Genomic DNA, 12579 nt, shown 5'->3' with positions numbered 1-12579 from the left:
GGAATATTAGTGTTTATGCCAGCAGAAAGCTTGGTCTCTAGAGCTGAAAACCCCTATCAAAGCTTGTTATGCATATGTTATATTTTGAGTGAGTCATTCTCAATAAATCAGCAAATATCAGGCATGTAAATTGTTCTGCATTTCCATGAATCAGCAAGCAGGTCACAATTTCCTTCAAACATTGTTATTTGAAAGTATGTGATGAATATCCTTTTTTAGTATTTGAAGCTGTGGAGCTATCACAAAAAGTTCCCTGTCCATGCTGGTCATTCAAGCTACATTGGTTATTATCTGTTATCTGCCACCTACACTCCACTGTATGTTTCTGTACCCTGACTGTGTGAATATGCCAGCACTTAACACCCAGTTATTCACATGTTCAAATTAAAACTTCAGTTCCAGGGAGAGTCATTTTGAAATTCACTTAACACAAGCATGTGTGTTGGGGAGGGAACCATGATTGCTCACTTGTGGCAGTGAAAACACAGTAGACATAATTATGGCAGAAAGGAAGGCATTTGGAGAATGCATTTTTGCATTATTTACTTAGTACTGCCAAGTCTGAGCTAGACAGGAGCTTTAGAAACAGCCCTCAGGAAAGGCTGGGGGAGCATAAGCTACAGCCCAGGGAGGCACTGTAGCCAGAGGCATCCCTTGGAGTCCCTTTCCATACGTATTCTTTGCTAGTGTGGGGTAGTAATCAGTGCCCACATATTACAATGGCAAATGAGCAATACTGCTCAGCCATGCACACATTCACTGGGTCATTTGCTGCTGGCGAAGAGCATGGGGCACGGAGCGCAGGTGTTACCTGTTCTGCACCCCTGCATGGATCGCATGGGGGTATTTGCACGTCAACCAGCAACTCAGGTCTCCAGTCTGCATGGTTCACACAGGGATAAGCAGCGGCCCTTATTCTCTTGTGCCTTCATGCAGTCAAAGTCAGAATGTGGCCCTTGTCACCTAAGTTAGATGCCGCCCTGGTGTAATGAATGCCTAAACAGCGTGCGCTGCCGTTAGCTGCAGCCTTTGGGTGCAGTTGTTGTAATGGCCAAAAAGAAACTCGTTACATGATTCAATGAAATCAGGTACATGAGAATTTGAACTAGCAGGGTGGCACATTTCTCTTTCCCTGTTATGACTCCTAATGAGGAGTTTGGCTTAGATGGGGTTATTTTGGCTCCCCTCCAACCTCAGATTTACAAGTCAGTGCAATTTTAGTTGCACGCAGACAGAGCACAAGGCCATTGTTCTGAAGACAGCCCCATTTCTCTGCCCTTTAATCATCTGAGAGTCATGTTGAAGGATTGTGATTCTAACGATGCCTAATCAGTCCCACTTTAGGCCTGCTTAGAAATTGCCATCAAAACTTATTTTGCTGGAAACTGGGTTTTTGAGTAACAAGTTTTCATGTAAAATGTCTATTCCCTTTTTTCTTTTAGGTTGTTTTTCTTTCCCTGTGCATGGAAAATTTGGATTGTGTGTGTGTAAAAAAAATAGATATATGTATCTATATAGATATCTATATAGAGAGTTTGATCTCTCTTTCTCTCTTTAGCTATAGTATCTATCTATAATATCTATCTATAGTATAGTATATTATATAGATAGATAGAGATCTATATAAATATCTCTCTAGATAGATATAGCTATATCTATAGATAGATATAGATCTCTCTCGATCTCTCTCTGCCTATAGTATATAAATAGATAGAGAGATAGATACCTAGGTAGATAGATAGATAGATATAACACCAATCAAAATTATAACCAAAGTAATATATACAACTACACAATATATCTATATCTCTATCAAAACAATAAGTGCTCTTTGGCCAAAAATAATGTATTGGTCAATATAAAAATGTAGCTAAAAATCAGCTGTGAGGTTTGGGGGTAAAAAAATGTAATTTTTCCATTTTTTGAACAGCTCTGTCCAGTTTACAAATTCAAATTGGGATCACTAGCAACTGCATTTGAGAGAGAGAGATTGAATCAGACTTTTCCTTGCTTAAGGCAGAGTATGTGTTTGAGTGGAGAGAAGAAAAGGAATCCTGGAGTGGAAAGGATGATTTTCTTTCTTTTAATTTTAGTTAATTGCGTTATTAAATTGATATATTCCCCGGAAATTTGATTTTCAGTAAAGAGACCAAACATGGTCCCAGCAGGCAGTATTCTTCAGCAGCTACTTTTAAATGGGGAATACTAAAAAGATGCCAAAAGTAGCATTTGTGCAATATTTATGCCATTCCAAGTGCAGTCACGAGTAGATTTTAATTACTGGAGCACACAGATAATTACAAGTCTTTTAAAGTATTGAATTGTGGCAATGGAACAAATTGTCCAAGTGATGTTATAAAGTATGGGCAGGCCCATTACCCACCATCAAAATTATTGACTTGATGCCGGCTACGTAACTTTTTAATTATTGTGCTAAAAAAAGCCTACCGGAGTTGAATTGATGTTCCATGTCTAGGAACAGCAAAAAAAATCGTATCGTCCTAAATTGAACTGTCAGGTTATGGATAATGAAAGTAAAGGGGGAAAATCTCCTTTAATCTATGCACGTATAGGCACAGTTTAATTTCCGTTGTATAGCACAAAGAGCCTTATTAGCATCTGTCTTACTCAAGTTATTTAAGAGTGAGAGGAGGCTCAGACAGAGCCAGATCTTCTGCTGGTGAAAAACAGCATAACTTCATCAACTTCAGACATCAGCTAAGGATTTGGCCTGTTTTATATACCTATTTATTAATTAATTTACTGAGGTACTTTCCATTATCTACATAAATGTAGCCCTTGCACCATACATAATAGAAGAAATGGGCAGCATCTTGAAAAATGGACCTGCACACATAGCAATACCGTGTATATCCTGGAGACTGTATATTCTCTTCAGTGGAGGCACGCTACTATAACGAGGGTGCGGATGCTGTTGGAGACTCAAGCCAATGGCAAATTAAATCGGAGTGGCTAATTATCCCATTGGTGAATTAAAAGCAGCCAGGGATCAGGCTCATTGGCACATCCTTCCTGGAAGGGACACTGTATAATGTATATACTTTATGTAATATAACACTCGAGATATATCATATGGTCTAAAGGATCTTCATTGCTTGTATAACTTCACAGAAATTAAAGAAACTGCCCCAGGAGTGAGTTTGGCCTTTGAACAGGAATAGGCCCTTCTGTGCCAAAGCTCCCTGTCTTCAAGGATATAGCATTAGTATCTCTTAAGTCATGTATTTTGCCCACTTGGCATATACAGGAGGATAATTTCTGCTCCCAGTGTTAGAGCCCCTCTTGCCTGTGTAAGGTGCGATTTACGGTGGCTTTGTCTGAGTCCGCCAATGGGATACAAAGAGCAGCAAAATCATTTGATTTTCATTTTCTGTTGCAGCTGGCTCTAAGAGGACCTGCAGGCCCAATGGGTCTTACTGGAAGGCCAGGCCCCGTGGTAAGTAAATGGCCTCGTGCTAGAGGCAAAACTGACATTTGGAAGTCGCCTCTAAATTGGGCCCCTGGCATCCGTTAACGTCCTGGTAGTCGAAAGGCCCTTCACATGTGCACCTCCCTTCTGCACGCTAACACCTGCCTGCTGCCGTGTGCACTGATGCTGGGATTTGCACACGCAGAATACATACAGACCGTTGTAGCTTCTGCGTGTTCTCCCATGCCGGCCCACGTCATCATTACCTGCTGTGATTTCAGCCTCGTGGCAAACAGAAGCAATGCACAAAACAGTCTAAAGTACAAATAGGAAAGAGTTGTTTGGTATCCAAGCTTTGGTTGCCAGAGCATCTGTTGCATTGGGTGCTGTGGATTCCCAGCCAATTCTTGAGGTGCCTAATTTAGCAAGCCTTTTTCTTGACAGCCTATGCCTTCTGTGTGTCTTCACAGTGACGCAGTCTAATTAACTGCATTATACCCCTCACAGGGACCCCCAGGGAGTGGAGGAATAAAGGGGGAATCTGGTGATATGGGACCTCAGGTATGTATGAAAACATCACTTAATGTCTTCAGGGAGTGGTAATGATATGGTGTCTGCAGCTGCTAAGTGTGGGATTATGTCTCTTTTCTAGTAAGTGTTCTGGAGGTGGGAGTTTCTAAAGGGCAAGCAAACTTGGAAAGGTGCTGAAATATCCCTTCTGCATCGGGTGCATTCGAGTATCTGAATGCAGAATTGAGGCATCTTTAAGGAGAACTATCCAGGCTGACATATCAAGGGACAGGCGGTGCTGATTTCCAGCAAAGACTTTTGTGGACAAGTCCTGAAAGCCTTTGATTTACTGCTTAGTCTTAACTTGAGCCAAACTGCTGTTCAGTGCAATAGAAATTTTTCTTCCACTCCCCATGCTGTAGATTACAGGGCGGGTTACCAGGTTGAGAGTCATACATTTTCACACCTTGGTCTACTTACGAGTACCTTTAAACCTCGTCATCTCCAGTAGCTCTTCCACAGCTGGCAGCACATCCCAGTGTGGGCAGACACCTGAGCACAAGGTAGATGAGTGCTCTGGGAGGCAGTACCTTTTCGAGATAGTTAGTACTTCCATCCTGAGGACCCTTTAGGTCTTAGCAACACTCAGCCAACACCCATTCCCTTCCATGAGAAGCCCGAGCAAATTTGCAAAGATTGGTCTGCAAAGCATGTTGCGGGGAACAAGCAAGGAGCTCTTCCCATGGCTGTGGCTTTCATTTGAACACACGCAGAAGATGGGTGGAAGCAGTGCCTGTCATCAGGTGCTACTGTTTTTTTTAATCTTTTCATCCTTTTGCAGGGTCCCCGTGGCATCCAAGGACCACCAGGCCCCTCAGGAAAACCAGGCCGCAGGGTAAGTGCGCTCGGCATCTTAGATGTTCGTATATGCCTGATACACTCCTCTGAACACGCGCTCCCCGGAGGTGTTGAGCACCTGGCCCTGGAGTCAGTCTCCACTGCGGCTTCTGCATCTGGTGTGTGCACATAATGGTGCAGTCTGAAGAGCTGGCGGTAGAAGAGGAGGGATGGAGAGAAGAAGCCTCCATAAGCTCTGATTTCCTTTTTTCTTCCTTTGCTTTAGTCAACCAAACCAGGTTCTCCCTCCCTTCTCCTTGGCTTAATGCTCAGTCCTATCACACCACTTTAGGTCCATTTCCACTGACTGCCCCAGGGTTGATCCTGCTTCTCTGCCTTGAGACGAGGTTGAGACCCACTGGGTTCATCTTGGAGGTAGCCTACAGCCTATTGATGCAGTGAACCGGCATTGCCACTTGGTCACATTAAGGGTTTCAGCTTCCCCGGGGCATTGCTGCTTCTTGCTATAGGAAGAAGTAAGAAACGACCTTGTGTGACCAACTTTGGGGTTGTTAATCACCACTGTCTCATTGCACTCCATGCGCACCGTCACTTATGTAGCTTGACATGTATTGAATGATATTTTATTCATGTTTCCTCTCTCAAATCAGTGACCTGGTCCCGGTATCTCACGTTTGAAGCAGTCCCCAGCATTTTACTTGAAGACCCTGATTTGTGAGCCGGGCAAAAGCGGGCATGCAACTGCCTCAAAAACAGGCCATCATTTTTTGTCCCTCATCCCACAGCAAGGAGGCTCGGACTTAAATAAAGCTTCAGTCTGCCGCAAACCAAAGAGCAGATGTCTCTGTGGTCTTGCTTAGCTTTTGTTCTTGTCTTTCTCTTCTCCGTTTCAGGGACGTGCTGGCAGCGATGGTGCTCGTGGGATGCCAGGGCAGACAGGACCAAAGGTAGCGTTACATATTTATATGCTCTTTGTGTTCACAGCTGCTTTTACATAGAGCAACAGAGTGGACCCCAGCCAAGTGAATCCAGTCCACTAGGATGGGAGTGATCCAGCAGTATCTGCTTCGGTCGGGGGGTCAGCACAACAGAGGCGGGAATCAGACACCGGGGCCTGAATGCAAAATAGCCGATGATAATCTCTCTCCTCCATAAAATTGTTTAACCAGAGGAACCCCATGAGTAAGAAATCTGTTCCCTCTGTGCGCGTGGTTAAAGAGCAAATGCTTTGGAATCCCAATTATGAAAAGCAAACATGAATGAACAGTTGAAAATGTCATGAAATAATAACTCCAGAAAAAATACCCATTAACCAGGAAAGGAAATGCAGATGGTGTGTCCTGGAATTGTAATGCCATGTGTTGATGGCAGAGATGCAGTTCTTTAGTTCCCCGGGATCTTGTGCTATTATCAGGCGAGAAAGGAGCTGTTTTCATCCACAAGTGAATGCAGAGAAAGCTTGCTCAGGAATTTCTCTATTGAAAGGTTTAAGTACTTTCTTATGTAAATACTTGACACTGGAGTAGATGTGGGAATGGGGGGAGGGTTGGTACAGGGAAAGGAGACTGCAAAGCATTTGTCCAGTCAAGTGCTTTAACGAGTATCTACTCCCCTTGAAGGAGTGGATGCCAAGAAAATGGGAACGGAGAGTAACAAATAGCAGCAGAGATGGCGACTAATTCCATCATGCAAGGACTTAGAGGGATGTTCTGGAGCTTGATAAAAATAGCCATCACTCATCTTGTTTGCTCTCTTAGTGAGCGGTTTTATTCTTCAGTTGGTTGTGGCATTGCAGACGTTCCCTGATTGCCATGTCGCGAGGCTGGGGCCATGCATCTTGCCATGTTATGATGAGCTGTATTTGAGGGAGGGTTTATTTAAAAGTTAGCAGAAAAGAATGGGGGAAAGGGCTCCTGGATTCTCAACCATTATTTTACTGTATGACCTTGGGCAAGCAACTTCATCCCTCACATTGCAATAGCAGTTTTCCCTGGTCGCATGGGTGATGTTGCCAAAGCAGGCGTCCTGGGGTGGAAGTACCCCAACGCATTTGACTTTTTCCCTTTGTTTTTGCTTTAATTCTTCACATTTTTAATCTGCAATGACTTGTCCAAGGCCAATCAGTTAGCTTTGCGGTAGCACTGGGACTCAACCCTGGCCACCTGACAGCATCGTCTTCTTCCTTGATCAAATTGGGTGCGAACCAGGGGCCTGATCCTGGGTGCACAGTGCACTCTGATTACCCATTGATTACGGAGGACTGGATTGATCCGAGAGAGTTGTTCTTTCTTTTAGCTTAGCGGTGCCAAGCCCTGCTTTATTCCCATACGTGACTTCTCAGCATCAATTAAAATATCAGTCAATATCTGCTGCCTCGGGCTGGCCTCCACCAGGCTCTACGTGTGCTGAGCAGCTTAGCGCGCTGCACCTCTGAAGGACAAAGGCAACCCAGGAAAGAAACAGGGACATGTCTGTGATGTCCCTTTTCCTTCTTTTTCACCCTGACTTGAGACTAGCTGTCAGTCACTGCACTGAAGGGAACATCCTCTGCAGCTCCAGAGTGAGGGCAACCACATTTCACATTTAGCAATTTTCTTTCTTGGGTCAGCAAACTTCTCTTCCCTGATCCTGTTTTTATTAACTCAGGCATCTGGTGGCTTTATTCTCTCCCGCTACCTTGAGTATCTCTAGAAGGGCTAAGCGGGGAAAGCTCTGGGCAGAAAGACGGGATGTATTATTAGAGGACTTTGGGGTGGAATTAATTTAAAAGGTGTTGACAGGCATGGGAAAGTTTGGTATTTTGGTTGCTACCAGGGGGCTGTGATTCACAATGGCGTGAAATGAAGAGAGTTAAAAATATAGACCGAAGAAACCAAATATCATAACTGCTTCTGCGAAGGGAGTTGCATGAAGCAGTGGAAAACTCTCCTGGGGGAAGTGGTGGAATATTGTTTGAGAAGCCTAAAGTTGGACTGGCAAAATCCTTGGTGATTTGAATCACGTGGGCAAGATGGGCTAATTGAGCTGTTTCATCTGTAATACTAAAATCTTCAATATTTGGAAAGGAAGGCGAAGCTTGGTTTCTTTGGGGAGACCCAGAGGGGGGCACAGTGGGAGGAGGAGTACCGATCCCTGTTTGACACTAAACTTCTCTTTTCTTTTCAGGGTGACCGTGGTTTCGACGGGTTAGCTGGTTTGCCTGGTGAGAAGGGAAACAGAGTAAGTTTTAGTTTCTGTTGTGCTGTGCTTATTATATTTAAAACTCATGGCTGTGCAATGCTAAAATGCAGGGGGTAATAAGGAGGGGTTTTTTGAGTGGCGATGGGAGTTGAACAGACTGCAATTAGACTCCAGAAGGGCGATTGCAAGAGAATGACAGGGCCTATAAAAGTGTGTAGGATGTGTCATAAAATCTTGTCTAACCATAGCTTTCACATGTTGAGAAGTCAAACAACCCTTGCAGAATCGCATGGGAGAGGGAAGGAAAAAAGTCTCTGGAAGGACTACAAGAACTCAGATTTAAACACACACACACAAAAGCAAGAAACAAAACCCGCTTTTAGATGGTGCCATTGTTGATAGAAACCCAGCCAAAAAAAATGGGTTCCTTCTCTTTGCTTTGTAATTAAAGAATGGGAAAAATTGCAAAAGACCAGCTATTTTGGCAGGGCAAGAACACCCCAAAGAATGTAGTCATTATTTTATAAAGCCAGGGGGAATGTTTTAAGAGTCAAGCAGATTACAAAGCAATTACCAGGCCATTTTGGGACAGAAAGGTAGAGCGTAATGGAGATGTTTAACACATACAAAAATGCTATGGTGCGTTTTGGGTAGCAGTAACAGCTATGTCCAAAGCTGAGCCCTTGTCCTCAAAGTCAACGCAGTGTGCATGGTAGAGACGGTGCTTGGCTTCCATACCCAGAATGACATGCCCCAAGCAAGTCTTTGATGGGTTGCGATAGTCCCGACAGACAGATCCTGTGGCCTGTTATTCTGTAGAGGAGATGCTAACAATTAAACCAGAGCCTCTGATGACACCAATTGCATTGCATCTCACGCATGCCCAGCAGTCGTCCTACAATATGCCCCATGTTAATTCATGCTAACAGTGGCGGTCAGCTTAGCATAGGCTATGATGACACTCCTGCATCCACACATTTCCCCTTGTCCAAATTTGTGGAGCCCCATGATCTGTGGCCTCCTCCCTACACCGATTCCTGAGCCAGGGTGTGAAGAGGGAGGGCATCTCTTGCAGCAAGAAGCGTGGGAGGGGAAGGCAGTGGGGACATGCCTTGTCATGAGTCAGATGTGGAGGGGACTGCACACGGGTTGGGGATGCCACTACGGTGGATGGACCGTCATACAAGATGGTCCTTCATAACCCTTTGGCCGCTGTTTAACTTTTTTAAAGGACACTAGGAGATTGGTGGAGGGGGAAGCTGAGTACCTCTGGGCTTAGGCAGGTTGAGGAACAATGAAGCAGAGTTTGTTCCTATGCCGTACAGCTGTTACGCATCATTGTAAGGGAAAATGAAGTCGGTCTGTCTTCTCTGAGACATCCTCAAAGTGGTCGATTCTGCCCTTTCTTTTCTAGGGTGAGCCAGGTCCATCCGGCCCCCCTGGAGCACCCGGAGAGGATGGGGAGAGGGTAAGTTTTATCTCTGAGCGCAGCGCTCCTTTGAATTAAGAATTAAGCCTTGTAAACAAGAAGCAGATGCAACATCAGACAGATGCGTAATGAAAACAGCAAGCAAGCCCTGGCATAGGACCTAATGCAAAACACTGATTGTCTGAACTGATAGCAGTTCATCTTGGGGTCTCGGAGAAGAAGAGCGGCCACCGGACAGACACATGGTCGTGACTCAGCATGCGTTGCACTGGCCCCGACTGTGTTTGCTGTTGTGTCCATGCTATACTTGGAAAGTGCCACCAGGTACTGAATATTGCCCCTTGAAGGGGCTCTCTGGAAAGGTAAAATACAGGGTTTAATTTTCCACCTTAGGCTTTCATGGATTCATAGATATAGGGCTAGAGGGGACCTGAGCAGATCATCAAGTCCGACCCCCTGCCCTGGGCAGGAATGAATACTGGGCTTATATGACCCCTTTGTTTTGGCTTTAACTGGCTTCCCTTTTATACATGGCCAAGATTTGGATTTTTTCAGAATTTCCCCTTTTTTGGCCCCAAATGAAAACTAACAGATTTTAAATTTTCCTCTTCTGTCTTTCCTGTTTTCTTCTGCGCTCCATTTTGCAGCCCCAAATGGGGGGGCGGGGAGGGAAAAAGGTATAAAGGGAGGAAAAAAGAGAAGGGGATAGGAAGGAAGAAAAATATAAGGGGGCAGTCTTCTGAAAGTTGTTGTTTTTTTCCCCTTGGAAAATGGGGGCAGTTTATTAATTGTTTTGCAAAGGAATTTGAGAGAGGGGGAAGAAAAAGGGGTTGAATTTCCTTTCCAAATAAAACGTGCTTCCTATTTTACACGTCCCTTCAATATGTTCCAGTCCAGTGCCGCAAGGCTTAGGGATGGGAGTTCCCAACTTCCTCGGGAATCAAAGATTAAAAGGTTTAATTCTGTTTCTGCTTAATACTGTTACATTTAATTAGTGGAAGCCATTGAGAGAAAAGCTCTGAGAAATGTGTAGTTAAGTGGTGTGATCACAGCCCCAGGAGTAAGGAAGGATCTCCCTGGGCTCTAATCACATCTCTCTCTTTGGCTTGGGATCAATTATGTATTTATTTGTTTCCCTCTGTTAAATGGGGTAATACCCCCACCCTCGCTGCACACTTGCAAGGATTAATTCAGTGAAGGCCATAAAGTGTTTTGAAGATGAAAAGCCCCACATATCATTACCACGATCCTTCATCTGAACAATGTACAGGGGGAAGATGTAGTAGATGTAGGAAATGAAGGTCTTGAATGCAAAGAGGCAAGAAGAGCTTTTTTAAGGGAGTGGGGGAAAGGCATCCAAAGGGCAAAGCAAGGAATAGCAAGTTTAATTGCGTGTCTTTATATCCTGCTCTTTTAACATGTCAAAATTGATTTCCTAATGGTGAGATGTGTCAGATTGGCATAGCCTCCCCGTGGATTGGTGCCCACCCCCTGTTCTGTGTAATTTAGAAATGCAGGGACAAAGAAACGAAGAATATCCTGCAGGGATCGGTGGTGCTTAGACAGGAGATGGAGTAGATGATCTAAGAGTCTCCCCCCATTTTTAGCTCTGCTAATCAATCCAGAGGGCTAACAATTTAATTCAGCTAAGCTGAATTCCCACGCTGGCTCTTCTATATTGGCGTCTCCATTCGGTTAGTTACTAAATCTGCTGCTCATTGACTTATATGCCTCGAATTGTTGCTACAATAGCCGGTGTGTTAACAACATCCATCTATATAAACACTGACATGAATTATGAAGCATCCTTACAGCATTTCTAATCTCCGGTAAATTCGCCGCACGCAGTATTAGCATCGAGGCTTATGAGGTCTTCCTTATGCATGGATACCCTTTTATTACTCCAGGGAAGCTGGTTTTCTGTGCGATTATTATTTAACAAGGATGAGATACCTTGAATGTGACTGAAATTTAACTGATTGACTCTCTCCCTCTCATTTGTCTCCTCTACTGCCAAACAGGGTGATGATGGAGAAGTTGGGCCCAGAGGTCTACCTGGAGAACCTGTAAGTACTTTCTTTTGCCTTCAGCACGTGGGTGTCTTGCTCTGCAGGACGCCGGTGATTCCTGAGTTTGCAGTCCCACTACCTAACACTGTCTTTGCAGTAGAGATAATCACCAGCAACCCCACAGTGCGAGGCAGTGCATCCGGATAAAATCTTCAAGGCGGCAAAGAGATACTAGCCTCTTATCACTTCCAAGTGAACAAGTTGTAGCCTATAGTTCATTTGACAGCTGCTGTCTGTCTTTTGATTTATGAGATGCCTTTAAGCAGAGCAACATGCCCTCCAGTTAATTTCTGTTTTCAAACTTCCACAAAACTAATTTATGTTTTAAACCACAAAACTTCTCACTGATTTTTTGTTTGTTTCTTTGTTTGTTCGGTCGCCATGACTTGGAAATTTTAAATCCAGAATTTGAAGCACACTGCTTGGCAGTGATTGGCTGCCTGAGTCACATGATGAAGTGAGCAGTGCTTTCGTAGGCGGCTTGCAGTTTAAATCACTCCCAGAAAGTGTGTGAGATATTTTGGCTTTCCTAAAAGTTTGAATAGGCACAAACTTAGCCTCGATTTTTTTTCCAGGCACGTGTGTCCTGGCAAAGCTTGGTTACACAAATATTTGTGGCAATATTGGGGTTTTATCTGTGCTGTCATGACTCTAGATATAAGCAGGCTACTGTTATAACCTCTGATACTATCCAGGAAAGATCCAGTTTCTGTAAGCCCCGGCAATGCTATTGGCACCTGGCAACCCACCTCTGCTTAAAACCCCATAGCCTGCAATAACTTTAAATGCATGCTCATTTTGATGCCCTATGAACAGTCCCATCGAGATCACAGTGGTCTCTTGAAACTAGAACGCGTTTTGCCATCGGGGCCAGTATTTCTCCCCACCGTGTATCGAGTGAAGTGCATTTGCAGACCTGTTCAGGATTGGGGCCCTTGCTGCTAATTGTGAAGCAGCTGAATTAGGTTCAGCGGGGGGGGGGGCCATTCCCTCACAGAGATGAGGCTCAAAGAATTGCAAATGCAACTGAAGCAACTTTAGCTAGAAAGTTCAAATAAAGGCTTGTGGGGTTTGACAGGATTCACCACGTTCGAGAAGCAGAA

General features: G+C 44.3%; 1 protein-coding gene across 2 annotated transcripts in view; it reads left to right on the top strand.

Annotated features, from left to right (window-relative positions):
• COL5A1 (collagen type V alpha 1 chain) overlaps window positions 1-12579 on the top strand; it is a 225467-nt gene that overhangs the window by 132346 nt on the left and 80542 nt on the right. For both annotated transcript variants that reach the window (XM_090022599.1, XM_090022598.1), the window contains exons 14-20: window positions 3401-3457; window positions 3938-3991; window positions 4782-4835; window positions 5692-5745; window positions 7964-8017; window positions 9393-9446; window positions 11429-11473. In XM_090022599.1, the coding sequence (XP_089878725.1) occupies window positions 3401-3457; window positions 3938-3991; window positions 4782-4835; window positions 5692-5745; window positions 7964-8017; window positions 9393-9446; window positions 11429-11473 (372 nt within the window). The remainder of the gene's footprint in view (window positions 1-3400; window positions 3458-3937; window positions 3992-4781; window positions 4836-5691; window positions 5746-7963; window positions 8018-9392; window positions 9447-11428; window positions 11474-12579) is intronic.

The sequence above is a fragment of the Crocodylus siamensis genome, chromosome 11 (assembly GCF_052110815.1).
Source record: "Crocodylus siamensis isolate JL-2025a chromosome 11, ASM5211081v1, whole genome shotgun sequence".
NCBI lineage: Eukaryota > Metazoa > Chordata > Crocodylia > Crocodylidae > Crocodylus > Crocodylus siamensis.
Note: the sequence above shows the minus strand (reverse complement) of the source record. Positions and strands in the feature narration are given on the sequence as shown.